The sequence below is a fragment of the Idiotropiscis lumnitzeri genome, chromosome 1, assembly GCF_059441095.1.
Source record: "Idiotropiscis lumnitzeri isolate Australia: NSW breed Sydney's pygmy pipehorse chromosome 1, RoL_Ilum_1.0, whole genome shotgun sequence".
NCBI lineage: Eukaryota > Metazoa > Chordata > Actinopteri > Syngnathiformes > Syngnathidae > Idiotropiscis > Idiotropiscis lumnitzeri.
In genome coordinates this window covers 3,547,831-3,561,802 of record NC_142391.1, presented here as the reverse complement: position 1 = coordinate 3,561,802, position 13,972 = coordinate 3,547,831, and the positions used below count along the sequence as shown (strand labels likewise).

Below are 13,972 nucleotides of genomic sequence, written 5' to 3'. Positions count from 1 at the left end.
CAACTTCAAACTTTATTTTTTTTTTTTAAGCATTTCTGAGTTGCAAGTGATTTGTCCACATTTAGGACATTTTTGACCCGAGGTATGTGCTTTTAAACGATAAAAATTAGCAGAGATTTTTCATTATAGTTAGTTTTTACTTTTTTTTTTTATTAGTTTTTAGAGCAGGTTTGTTATTTTGCTTTGTTTTAGTTAAGATTTTATTAGTTTTAGTATTAGTTCTTTATTATTTTTTATTGGTTGAATGTAGGAAGAAAAAAAATTGCCAAGTGCTGTGTAATAAAGCAAACTACAATTTTCAAACGACTGTCCATCGCGCTTGAAAAGCCACACAGCAGTACCAAAATAAATATCTTTAAAATAGACCCCGAAAAACTCATGTTTGAAAAACAAAGCACATTTCCGCTATAATTATAGTTACTTTTATAAATGCAAGCTGTAGTTTCAGTTAGTTTTCGTCTTAAAAAAAAACAAAACATTTTCATATTTCTTTTAATGAATTTGTTTTTTTCTAATTTATTTGTTATTTTGTTAGTTTCATTAACTATAATAACCTTGATGTCGATTTACCTCACGTGTGCAACCGAATATGAGACCAGCCGTGCCATTCTGTTTTTTGATGGCTCATTTTATGTTCAGTTTTTGAACATTTAAATGTCATTTATTAAAGATGGAGTTTGCATCGATGTTTTGACAAAATTTCTAATTCTCATACGCTGACGGGTGCCTTCTCCCTGTAGTGGACTTCGGCGTTTCGGCCCAGTTGGATCGCACAGTGGGAAGGAGGAACACGTTTATCGGGACGCCATATTGGATGGCGCCAGAGGTGATCGCCTGCGACGAGAATCCTGATGCAACTTACGACTTCAAGGTGCTTAAACAACCTCACGTGGGACGTGTTTCGTGCCCTGGGGAGCACCTTCCCGACTAATGTATTGGTCTCATTGCAGAGCGATTTATGGTCTCTGGGCATTACGGCCATTGAGATGGCTGAAGGAGCTCCACGTAAGCCATTTTTCTGTTTTTCCTTTGTAGACTAATCTTTTTATTTTTATTTGTTTTTTATTATTATTATTATTTTTTTAAAAATTGTAGTTTTGGCACACACACAAAAAGATTACACAACACACTGTTGCAGTCCGGAATGAAAAGAAAGCTCTAAAAATCAGTCATTTGCTAAAAGGAAATGTCTGGAAAAAGGAGACTAGCGAGAGATGTGTTTTTTTTTCACGGCTGATACAGATGACGAGTCGTCAGTATTTAGAGCCAATGTTGATTTTTCAGGAAAAGGAAAAAATATTGGTGCCAAGATTAAAAATTAAAAAAAATAGTCCAAATCTTTGCTGAAATAGGAATTTTTAATGGAAGTCTAAAATGAAATGATTCTAAAAAATAATTTTCTAAAGGGAGTCTTTAATGAGAAGATTACTCTGAACTCAGTCATTTGCGAAAAGGAATCAGGAATATGAAGATTGTTTTGAAGTCAGTGTATTTTGTAAGTGATTCTGAAACGAGATTATTGAAATATTTCTGAAAGGGAATCTGTCATGAGATTGCTCTAACATCAGGTATTTTTAAAGGAAGTCTTGAATGAGATTGCGCTAAAATTCAAAAGTCAGCCTCCTCCTAAAAAATTATTTGAAATGACATTGCTCTAAAATCTATTTTTTTTTAATGTGATCTTGGCGTAAGATCACGCCCAAATAATTTTCTGAAAGGAAACGAGATCATGCTATAAAATAAGTCAAATTCTAAAGGGACCCAGGAATGAAATTATTATTTATTTTTTTTGCAAAAATTGAGTCTGCTTTCTGCTCTTTTATGTGTGACCGCCGCAGCGCTGTGCGACATGCACCCCATGAGAGCCCTCTTCCTCATCCCGCGAAACCCTGCGCCGAGACTCAAGTCGAAGAAATGGTGAGAAATGAATTGAACAAGTGCAATACGCTTGGAGCCACTTCCGATAGTTTGTCTTAGGAAACCAAATGACTGTAATAACGATCCACTTAATTGAATCGCATTCAACGATCGTCTATGATCCACAAAACACATTCAAATTATTTTTCCTCTGAATCTTGGCTGTAATCCTGTGCAATGGGCATGCTAATACTCCAGAGCGTTTGAGCATTAAAAAAAACAAAAAAAAAACTTTGTCAGGTCGAAGAAGTTCCAGCTGTTCATCGAGAGCTGCCTGGTAAAGAGCCACGGGCAGCGGCCCAGCACGGAGCAGCTCCTCAAACACCCGTTCATCAGGGACCTGCCCAACGAGAGGCAGGTCCGCATCCAGCTCAAGGACCACATCGACCGCACCAAGAAGAAGCGAGGCGAGCGGGGTGAGATTCCGCTTCGGGTTAGGATAGTGCAACACTTCTTTTTATGGAATTAGCATGATGGCTCAAAGATCTTTTTGTTTTCTTAAGGCGGTCCGCAATGAGGAATCTGAAAGGATGAAATGAAAAAGTCACTTTTTAAAAAGATGTTGGTGTGCAATTACTCTTAACTCATTTACTGACATTGACGGTTTAAGACGTCAATGGCAGTCAGAGTAACCCCTTTTGTTTTTTTTTTGTTTTTTTTTTAACTCAGCTGGTTGTGAATGAGTTAAAAGTGGTCACCTTTTCAAGCCGGTCCCGAAATCCGTCATTGTTTTTTCAAGGTAGTCCGTCCGGAATGAGATTCCACTAAAATCAGTCATTTTTAAAGCAATTCCAGAATGAGAAGATTGCTCTAAAATTTGTCATTTCCTAAAAGGTCTCATCTTAAATTGACTCACGAAATGAATCCATTCAAAAAGTAGCCAAGAAAGAGGCGCTTCTTCTAAAATCAATCCGTTTCAAAAGAGAATTCTAAAGCAGTGAGGCGCCATGAACCACATGAGTAGCCCGCAGCACTATTCGACAAGTAGCTCAGCAGTAATGGGACATTGTGATTTTCTTGGGCTGTTGCAGAAGCGATCCTTTGAAAATGTGAACGCTGGCGGAGATGCGTCAAGATAGTGTTGTCCATTGATAATTATTGCTTTCTTCACATGAATTGTCGTGAATTATTATTAACTAGTGCAGACAAGCCATTACATTTTTTTGGCACTTATTAATTGCAAAAAAAATCCCGCAATTAATTGAGATTAATCACATTTTTCAAGTCCTATTTTTTTGTGACGCTTGTAACAGGTATTGACTTGAATAGTATCTTGGAATTAATCACCAAATATGAAGAAATATGAAGAATAGCTTTCTTTGATCCATGAATAAAACATTTTATCTTAGAAGCAATTCCCCAAACTTCTACAATACATTTAGTTCTGGTGGTAAAGTATGCAAATTATTTTTGAAATAAATAAAATAAAGTTGACTGAGTTCAAATATTAAATGGCCTGAAATTCTTTTGAAATGAATCTCCGGTTTTAAAGCTTTAATTTTGATAGCCAGAGCAAAAAGACTCATCGTTTGCCAGCGGTCCCAAAATGCTTTAGTCTTGTTTTTCAAGCAAGCTTGTTTTTAAGAGTCTTTGCAGCACCGCCGCCCCGAGGACGACGTTGCGCATTCCAACTTTGTCACACAGTAAACAACCAGTGACAGACCTCAGTTCCGCTTTCAACGCGCCGAATGATGCGTCGTTACCAAGCAGATTAATCGCTTCACGACACAAACGCCGCAGGCCGGCTGATGATGTATAGAAATCTTTTTTTTTTTTTTTTTTTTGCAGTCATTTCTTTTCCCCTCACATCCCTGCTTTTGCTGCAGCCTCAGTTTTGACTGAAATGCGTTCAAGCGCCTGCTCCCCGCCACTGAAATGAAAGAATTTTGTCATCACAAAGTGGGCTAAAAATACCAAACTATTAGCAGGAATCTATCCAAAAGTATTAGATGAAAAACATGTAAACGTTGGGTTGAATCTCTCCCCATGCAAAAAGCCATTGGAAAAAAACTACAAAAAAATAAAACATCTTCCCAAACTCAAAGATCTCAAGCTACGAGTTAATATTTAATTCATGTTCATTTTTTTATTATCTGCAACGAAGCATCACATGGATCGATATTAAACAAACGAGCCAACTTAATGCAGCAAATTTGACAATTTTTAATGGAAATTGTCTAAAATAAAAACATTTTTTAAAAAAGCCAGACATTAAATTGAGGCGACAATTACGCCACACAGCTGCTGCGGATCGAGAAAATTGAAGTAGTGATTTTGATTGATTTGATTTGTGGACAAAAAAAAAATATTTTGACCATATTCGGACATGCGATGAGTCTGCCGGAAAGGGACGAATATTTTGCTAAATATTTTTAACCTGGATTTCTCCTGCTGGGCTGACTTCACTTAGATGAAAAATCGTCGGATATTAGCGGAAAATCCAGATCAACTTTGTGTTGCGTGATGTCGACATTTGTGCGTCTGCTGTCTCTGTCCTCTGCTCTTCACGCTTCCAAATTTGAGCTTTGTACTCCCAATGTGGCTCAAAGTGGAATCGAACGGTTGAGTTGAGTGAGGAGACGATTTGGCAACATCAGAAGCATGCGGCGTTACAACGACGAGCGCGTGAAGAGGAAGACGCCTTTGATCTCTGCAGGTGACTCATTATATTCCACATGTGTTTCTAACATATCAGACGAGACCGAGTACGAGTACAGCGGCAGCGAGGAGGAGGACGAGGAACGAGAGACGGGTGAACCCAGGTCAGCGCCGGCCGACGAACAAACGCACCGACGCGCTTCCTTTCGCCTTCCCCGCCATTTCATCTCCTTGTCTTCTTCTGCTTCCCGAAGTTCCATCATCAACATCCCTGGCGAGTCGACCCTGCGGCGCGATTTCCTGCGCCTGCAGCTGGCCAATAAGGAGCGCTCGGAGGCTCAGCGGCGACAGCAGCTGGAGCAGCAGCAGAACGAGGAGCACAAGCGCCTGCTACTGGCCGAGCGGCAGAAGCGCATCGAGGAGCAGAAGGAGCAGCGACGGCGGCTGGAGGAGGTTAGTTAGCATCGCGAGCACGAGTAGGAGTTTAGTCGACTAGTCGACTTTAATGCGACTGTTGCGGCTTGAAGTCGATTAATCGACAAACAAATGTGTCACCACTACTCGCTGGGGCAAAAATCCACGTATAATTCATGCCCATTATTCATGTTAAGGCCTAACTTTTCGGAATTTTTCTTAAGCCATTGCCGATTACAATTTCTGATTTCCCCCCCCCCCCCCCCTCCGCCCCCCAACTACAACAACAGCAGCAGCAACGCGAGCGCGAGCTGAGGAAGCAGCACGAAAGGGAGCAGAGGAGGCGCTACGAGGAAATGGAGCAGCTCCGTAGAGAGGAGGAGCGGCGGCACGCGGAACGAGAACAGGTCGATATGAGCTCCATTCTGCCGAAATGTAGAAATTATATCCCTCAACTTTGCGGTCCGTGTAGTGATTTTTATTTTATTATTTTTTTTATGTAACTTATTTTGTTCTGCCACACATTCATTTGTGGTGTAATTCCACTGTCGGCCACTAGACGGTGGCACACTATGCAGGGCTTCACACTAAATTTTGCACTAGTGGCACCAGTGCTTACAACGTGTTCAGTTGGTTGCACCAGCACAAGATTCGGTCGCACTCTTTTTTGGGGGAAACCTTATTGGTGGTCGTCATCTTAATTGGCATATCGTAGTTCCTGTGATGTCACGATTGTGAGTCGCTCAAGATCTATTTTGAAAATATTTTGCTGAAACAAAAACTTTGCTTGCAACAAACAGCAGCTAAAAAAAATTGGTAAAGGATTTTGCATCGTTTTAAAAGGTAACGATACCTCGGCAAAAACATAAAAACGTTATAAAGTGGTGAAATAATAGCTGAACACTAAACGACTACAAATTTGTTATATTTGTATAAGTTCAACCAAATATTATAAAAATACTAAGTCAGTTTTTTCCCAATGCACTCGTGTTGGTGGGATGGGATGTAAAATTTTATCAGCACACCCTAAAATGTTTGCGAGCTTCTTGGTCGCAGTGTCGATCCCTGCTTTGTTATTTGCCACACTAAATTCGAACAAAGAGTGAAAACAGGAAGTATTTCAAGCTCAGTTTAGTTAGTTTTTTTCCAGGAGATTATTATCAGTGAAATGCTCTGTAATCCTGCTTTTTATGCCTACAAAATGCGACGGCCAAAGTTTCCTTTTATAATGTACATCTTTGGGCATGATTATTGATGTATCTGAGATGATAAATTCATTTTGTTGCTTTTGCTCTCTCAATTCATTGTTTTAAAATATGTTTGTATGATTTTAAAAATGTGTTTCAAGACCTAAAAAAAGTGATGTAAATGCTATAAAACAAAAATGCCCTGGAGCGCCAAACTTTAACCCCCCCCCTATCCCTGGTCCACACCATCTTTCCGTCCTCCTCTCACCACCTTCGCTGTCTGCATCTAGATGTCACTAACGCTTTCTCAACCTTGCTGCTCTTTCCCCCCCACCCCTCCCTCGCACGCTGCTCAGGAGTATATCCGTAGGCAGCTGGAAGAGGAGCAGAGGCAGTTAGAGATTCTCCAGCAGCAGCTTCTACAGGAACAGGCGCTACTGCTGGTAACCTGGCTCAATGTTTACACGTCCAGTGCAGCATCCTTCCGAGGGTTTCCCACCATCTAGTTTTTTTTTTTTTTTATTGTTTTATTTTTGCCTGCTTCCTGAGTGCCTCCACCTAGAGACCAAGCATATTATTACAGGGATATGCAGTAGTGCCATACGGTTTCCCTTCATCCCGTCACCGTTCGCCTTGTGTTCATTTCACACCGAACACAAGTAAGACGGCGATTCCCAACCGCCGTGGGGAATGATCCCCTCGCACTTAATTGGTCCGAAAATGTGGATTACCTCAAGTAATGTATTGTTGTTCATCAAGTCTAGTGATGAGCATAACAATGAAATGCTCTTCCAATTAGGTTGACCTGAACAGGCGCAGATTTGGCGAGGGTCCGCCGTGCTTTGTATTCCCTGAAAATTTCGTTAATTTACAGTTTATCCTCAGGTCAAAGCAAGCCATTGCTTTGGCGCCATCTTGTGGAATCATGTCGTTAGTCTTCCCGTAAAACTCCGTGAAGATTATTCAAGAGCCCGTAAAAATTGTGTACTTTTCTATTTTAATTTTTTTTTAAATATTTTTATATTTATGAATAACTTGAGGTGGTAAAACTAAAGCAAGATGCGCACCTTAAACCTTGAATACCGCCCATCCATTTGTACAGAATGTGTCAATCTGCTTTTGACCTCAGTTGGCTTTTGCTTCCTCCTCCTTTGTGCCTTCTTTCATCCACTCATCCCCCCTTCTGAATTGTGCGCGTTTGATATGTCTTAACATTTCCTCTGGTTTTGTTCCCTCCAAGGAGTACAAGCGCAAGCAGGTGGAAGAGCAGCGGCAGGCGGAGCGTCTGCAGAGGCAACTCCAGCAGGAGAGGGCCTACCTGGTGTCGCTGCAGCAACAGCAGCAGGAGGGTCGGCAGGCGGAGAAGAAACAGCTCTACCACTACAAAGACATCATTAATCCAAATGACAAGCCGGCCTGGGCCAAAGAGGTATGTATATTTTCAATTATTATTCATTTGTCCTAATTCACTATGATTATGAAGGATACCAGAATTTGGAATTTACCGTGCTATACACAAGTACAGAGAAGAAAAAAATGAAATGTGATTTTTGGGCGGGATTGGGATTATACACACGTGTGCTATTTATTGGATTTTATGGTAAACTAAAAACTATACAAAAAAAAAACACTATAATAAACCGAGGAATTAGGTGGGTTTTAAATGTGGACAATGAAAGGGCAAGTCAAAAACTGTCAGGAGCTTGAGTAGCATTTGGAAGAGCCAATACGCTGCCAGGTCACGCTGCAGTGAGAAAGCAGTCCACGGTTTAACCAGGAGTCAGAATATATTAGTGAACTCATTCACTGCCTTCCCAGTCAATATGGATCTTCTTTGACGTCTATAGCCGTCGATGGCAGTGAATGAGTTAAAAAAATATATTATTTAACTCATTCACTGCCAGCCCACTCAATATGGATCTTTGACGTCTGTAGCCGTCGATGACAGTGAATGAGTGAAAAAAAAAACTGTCAGGAGCATCAGGAGAGTAGGAAGAGCCATACATGGTCACAGCACACCCTGATGGAGGTAGGACTTTGCATGTCTCAACCAGGAATTCAATTAATTCTTTTCAAGCCCTCTGGAGCATGTCAAGCACATTGCTGGGCTACAATTAGGGCTGCACGATATTGAAAAAAAAATCACATTGCGATTTTTGGGGAGGCTGCGATGTACATTGCGATATTGAAACTAGAAAAAAATTCACCAGATGACTCAAATATCTCTGTTTGGGAAGACTTTGCTTTGTTTATTATACAGCTCTGGGATGGCCACTTGATAGCAATAAGTCCGCCACGGCATTTTATACCTTTTGTCGAGCGTGCGGATAATTTTTTTAAACCTCTCTTTCGGGACGACGTTGAGTTGCTTTCGCCCCGTGATAAGTTATTGCATTCGTGATTTGTCGATGCTGTTTTGACTTCTTATCATAAGGTGTTATCATAAAGGCGTCTGTCATTGCTTTTGAGTAGATGATTTATAGCCTTCATCAACAGGAAAACCTTTGGGATTGTCAGGAGACTGGGACAAAAGCCCTGAATTGTGTTTGCGTTCTTGTTCATGTTCTTGCTGTGACTTTGACTCCCAGGTACCGCCGCAAGCACAGGTTCAGCGTGGTAACCCGCCGCGCTCTAACCTGCGCCATCATCAGTCCTTCAACCAACCACCTTCGTCCTCGTCCCCGGCCTCCCACGGCCAACCCCGAGCTCAAACCCCTAGACGCACACCGTCCGTCGGTGCCCAGATCCTCTCCAGCCAGGTCCCCCAGATCCGCATTGCGCTAGACCCTGGCGAGCCCCTCGACCCGGGGCTAAAGCAGGAGATAAGTCAGCAAGTCAGAGAATTGAGAGCTCAGAATCTCAGTCAGAGGAAGCACAGCCCGACAGCCGTCAAGGAAGACAGTAAAGCGGCTCGTAAGGAGCCTCGTAACGCCGAGAAAGAACCTTCGGGTCCCGTGCCGGTCAGACAGTCGAAACCTGCCGCAGTCCCTCGAGACCGCCAGAAAGAGAAGTCCCCAGGCAGGCCCCTCTCTGCGCCCAATCACGCGGACATCTCCGATGTTGTTACTAAGGCCCCCGCGCAGGTCCAAAAACTGGTTAGTGCACGCCGCCGCCGCAGCTCGTACGCCGGCCGTAGAATAGAGGTAGACGTAGAACTACGACGTCGTCAAGATCTTGCTGATTCTTCTTCTTGCAAACGTCTCTTTTCAAAGATAAACCGATTAGGCCATGTTACTTTTCTTTAAAGTTGGTTCGTCTAGTGTCATTTCGCGTGAGTGAAGTCTCAAGTTAGTGACAGGAAAGTAGTAGTAGTGAGACCCCTTTTCCCAAAACCCCGGACTCCCGCTCTTTCGGCTATCTTGTGTCTGATGTTTTCTCATCTTTTCGAGAGGAAAAAAATCTTTTGGGTACCCGGCCAGGAAAACGTACCCAAACGATTTGTCCTTATGCGCACTTATAAAAACGTTCTCTTCCCTCTTGTAGGTGACGATGCTAACGTTTGTTTGCCTCCACAGAAACTAAACCAAAAGCTGTGACTTTGTTTCCCCCTTGTAGTTCCTTCCTCATGACTACTAACAATCCGTCTTCTCAGGGCTTGTTCCCTGCTTCCGTCGCTGTAGTTGTGACTCATGAATAAAGCCGCATGCATGCTGTAGTTGTGACGACCCGAGTCATAATCTTGAATAATCCCCCAATAGATTATGAGCTCATGAGGATTTGCAAATAAAAAAAAAATCCTCCAAAGGGGATCGTTCACGCAACGCATGCAACATGACCCAGGGGGGAGTCGAAAAGAAACGGCAAAGTCATGACTCAAAAATTTGGAGGTCTGAAAGGGTTCCTTGGGGGCTTCTATCGATAACATTTGCATCGATGTCTCGCAGTTAGCAGCACCCGTCGTGGTGAAAGTTTTAGCAGTTGGTCAAAATCTTGATCTCGCGATCTGTCGTTGGTTTTGAAGGAAATAGCCACTTTGACCCAAAATGGGATTGATGTGGCGACTACATTTCTTGATGCTGAGTGAAATTGACTAAATTGAGATTTGGGTTTGATGGTCAGTCATGAGAGTTTATAGCTATGTTCTGGCCAGATGCAATTATCAAAAACTGTTTTGTATTTTAGCATGGTAAATCGTAAATAGTGTAAATCCAATTTGGTAGCATTTTAACAAAAATTGTCTGATGAAATTCTTTTTAATGGAACCCAGGTAATGCCAAAAAAATAAAATAGCCTCTTTGAACCAAAATTGCTGACCTTGTGATTTTTTTGTGGGTCTACTCATGATCGACATGCCTGTCAAAGGTCCTGTTGCTAGGGGCAACTTGCCTCGATGGTGGGATTAGTTTTTTGAAGTACCCTCAGGAAAGACCCAAATTACCCTAAAATGGCCGCTTCACACCAAAATGGCCGACTTCCTGTATTTTTTTGTTTTTTTTCAGCAGCAGGTTTTTGAGACTTCGGCTGGGTCTGCTCATGATGCGACTAAATTTCATGTAGCCGAGTGAAACGCTACGTGTTAATTGAGTGTAATTATTTGGCAAGTTAGCATTGTACTTATGTCGAGTTTTTGTGGGACCACAAATTTGATGTTGCTACTTTGCTAACTGAAACTGGCTTCAGTTTCCCCCCCAAAATTTCATTTCTCTGGCATTACCACTGCTGGGCTTGGAGTGACGCGAGTGTGTGTGGGCGTGTGCGTGTGTGTGTATGTGTCAGGTGGAGGAGAGGTCTAAGATGAACAAACAGAGCTCTCCGGCACTGCAGACCAAAGTGTCAAACCGGATCTCCGACCCTTCCCTCCCTCCCCGATCCGAGTCCTTCAGCAGTAGCGGGGGCATGCAGGCCGCCCGAACTCCACCCGTCCACCGTCCTGTCGAACCCCAGGTGTGTGCGTGTGTGTGTGTGCGGGCGTGTGTCGGGGTGTGTGTGTGCCAAAGGAACACTTGTGCCTTCTAATTTAACCTTACTACATTTTTTAAGCAGGACTGTCCGGAATATTTACATTGTTGTTGTGTATTCATGGTCTGCCTTTACCTCATCCAGCCCGTAGTGTCACCTTGGATCAAATTTGTTTCCTAATGTCGATGTGAAACAAACCGTCCGCTCACTCGTTACCCTGTTGCTGTGCCTTACCGCTGGATGCAACTACATTAACCTCCACAGTCTCTACGTTGCTGCATCACTCCATTTTCTCTCAGCCCTTAGTGTCGTACCAGATAAAATGTGGTACCTTTTGTTGAGATAAAGCACAACTGGATATGGACCAGATATCCTTGTATGTTTCTGTGCCTTAACCTTGGATGGATGCTGCAGTTTTATACTCCACAGTCTCCACTTTGCTGTAGCACTCCGTGCCCTCAGTCTCCTCTCAGATAAAAAATGCTGCATAGAAAAAATAATGGAGAAGACTCTTTGTAAGCATAGACTTAAACTGTCATTGTTCCTGACTCGGAACTTTAGCAAAGTTCTTGTTCCTGTCACTTTAGTGAAATCATTGTTCTTTGACAGGTGACTGGAAGTTCTTGTTCCTGTAGGATACTTTTTGCATATCTTTTGCTCCTGACACTTGAGCGAAGTCATCGTTTCTGTCAGGTGACTTACCTGAAATTCTTGCTCATGGACTTTACAGTAGCAAAGATTTTGTTCCTGACACAGTTGTTCCTGAGGGGTGACTTCATTGTTCCTAAGTCCTGACTGGTGACTTTAGCAAAGTTTTTGTTCTTGACAGTGACTTGTCCAAGGTTCTTGTTCCTGAAGGTTATGTTAGCAAGGTTATTGTTCCTGCGAGGTGACTTGAACAAAGTTCTTGTTCCTGACACTTTAACAAAGTCATTGTTTTCCTGATAGCTGACTTGAGTTAAGTCGTTTTTCCTCACTGGTGATTTAAGCAAAATATCTTATTCCTTACTGGTCATTTTAGCAAAGTTTTTGCTCCTGATTGGTGACTTGAACAACGTTCTTGTTCCTGACAGGTGACTTCAGTATTGTTCCTGTATATGGTCGCCGTCCTTTTATGCCTTACTGTATAGTCGTCTGTATTTCCTTCTTCCTTATCCCCGGCTTCTTCGTCCATGCCTCAGATGGCCCACCTGGTTCCCGTCAAGACGCACTCCAGCTCCATGTCGGGTTCTCAGTCCCTGCAGGACCAGACGGGATCTGCTCTGAGCGAGAGCTTGGGCTCCTCCAGGCCCGACATCCCCCGCCAGAACTCCGACCCGACTTCCGACAACCAAACTCCGCCGCTCCGCGTCGCTGATCGGGACCACGACCGGGACAGGAGCGCCTGGCTGAGAGAGGAAGACTTGCCACCCAAGGTCCGAGAATCCCAATCGGTATGACCTTAATACTTTCTCCGTGTTAATTATTTTCTTTGTAATTCTTTCAATGTATTAACTATGAGGATTAATTCTGTTTTCAGATCTCTCAGAGGACCACCGCCATCTCCCCGGCCTTGGTCAGGAAGAACTCCCGCAATGGAGGCGTCGTTTTGGGGCCTCGAACAGGCTCCCAGCTTATACGAGCAAGGTGAGTTTTGTTCTTAGGCTTTGTTTCGGATGTTGCAGTTTTCTAGTCCATAGTCTCCACTTTGCTGCGTCATCTCGAGTGGATACTAACAATCTTACATTATCTTTGCTTCTTGCTATGTCCAAGATCTGTACACTGCTGCTTTTTATACCCCACAATCCCTACTTCACTGCAACCGCCTATTTCCATGCTGCCCTTATTCTCCGCATGGATAAAACTTGCCACATTATGTGACACAAACCACAGATGCTAATATGCTCCACAATCTCCACTTTGTTAAAGTGGCCTGTTTTTTTTTTGTTTTTTTTTGCTTCCCTCAACCTCCTCTTGAATAGAAATTGACATCTCGTGAAAAATTCTTTGCTGTCCTCACTTTCCTCTTAAATACATTTTCCTCCTCCTTTTTTTTTTTTTTAAATTTAGTAACCCAGACCTGCGCCGTTCCGAGCTTTCTCTGGACGCCATGCCCCAGAGAACCTCCTCCAACTCTTCATCCTCCTCCTCGCCCTCGTCTCAGGGAGGCTCGGTCGAGAGGAGAGGTACGTTTTCTCGTCCTGTCGTTGTAATGGCCGAGTGTCCCAAAACATTTGTCCAAACACTCTTGGCATGTCAAGGTGGTTTTCCGAGGCCATCCTTTAGTTCTGCTCGGATCAACCTGTCCGACATGGCCTGTTACAGTCAGTCAGCCTCCAGGGAGGAAACGGGAGACGGCGAAATAAGAGAAGAAAAAGATGGATGGAAGCATAGGGGGAAATGTCAAACAAAAGGCTACCTGGATATGTTAAAATATGCGTGGATTGCCTTCTGAAAAGACACAGAGTGAGATTGCAGAGGTTTCCCGGCATCTTTTCAGTAGAATTTTGAACTAAAAGTCTAGCACTTGGAATTTGTTTTATGTTATAATAGAGACTTTCACGGCGAGATCTTGGAACTATGACAAAAAAAAACATAATTTTGTTGTCCAGTGAAATTAATTGCACATTTGACTTTTTTTTTTAAATCTCAAATGAAACAAAAAACATTTTTTGGTACATTTTTTTAAATTTATTAAATTAATAAAAGTCCTCTAGCCTGATGTTAACGCTATTTTCCATTTATGTTGCGGTGCATTAACCCTTGGATTGAACACAAACGATGCAACTAAAAAGTGAAATTGAATTTAAAAATGCTTAAAAGGCTTTTATCAAAGGTGTGGCGGGCAAAAGCATAGTTTTTAAGCATTCATACTTGAAACAGACTTCACTTCAGTTGCCAGTTCTAATGGATTGCAATGTAAGCGAGTTTTATTTTCTCCCCCGTTTATGCTCGTGTCAATGCTGCTTAAGTCAGCG

General features: G+C 42.5%; 1 protein-coding gene across 18 annotated transcripts in view; it reads left to right on the top strand.

The window, feature by feature from the left end:
• tnika (TRAF2 and NCK interacting kinase a) overlaps positions 1-13,972 on the top strand; it is a 59,884-nt gene that overhangs the window by 34,756 nt on the left and 11,156 nt on the right. For 4 of the 18 annotated variants that reach the window (XM_088310813.1, XM_088310803.1, XM_088310793.1 and 1 more), the window contains exons 7-19: positions 741-871; positions 951-1,005; positions 1,839-1,917; positions 2,158-2,333; positions 4,613-4,968; positions 5,220-5,336; positions 6,473-6,559; positions 7,357-7,545; positions 8,705-9,211; positions 10,833-11,000; positions 12,197-12,448; positions 12,535-12,641; positions 13,065-13,180. In XM_088310813.1, coding sequence (XP_088166939.1) covers positions 741-871; positions 951-1,005; positions 1,839-1,917; positions 2,158-2,333; positions 4,613-4,968; positions 5,220-5,336; positions 6,473-6,559; positions 7,357-7,545; positions 8,705-9,211; positions 10,833-11,000; positions 12,197-12,448; positions 12,535-12,641; positions 13,065-13,180 — 2,340 coding nt within the window. The remainder of the gene's footprint in view (positions 1-740; positions 872-950; positions 1,006-1,838; positions 1,918-2,157; positions 2,334-4,612; positions 4,969-5,219; positions 5,337-6,472; positions 6,560-7,356; positions 7,546-8,704; positions 9,212-10,832; positions 11,001-12,196; positions 12,449-12,534; positions 12,642-13,064; positions 13,181-13,972) is intronic. The other 14 variants (XM_088310909.1, XM_088310858.1, XM_088310900.1 and 11 more) reach the window with 7 other exon arrangements.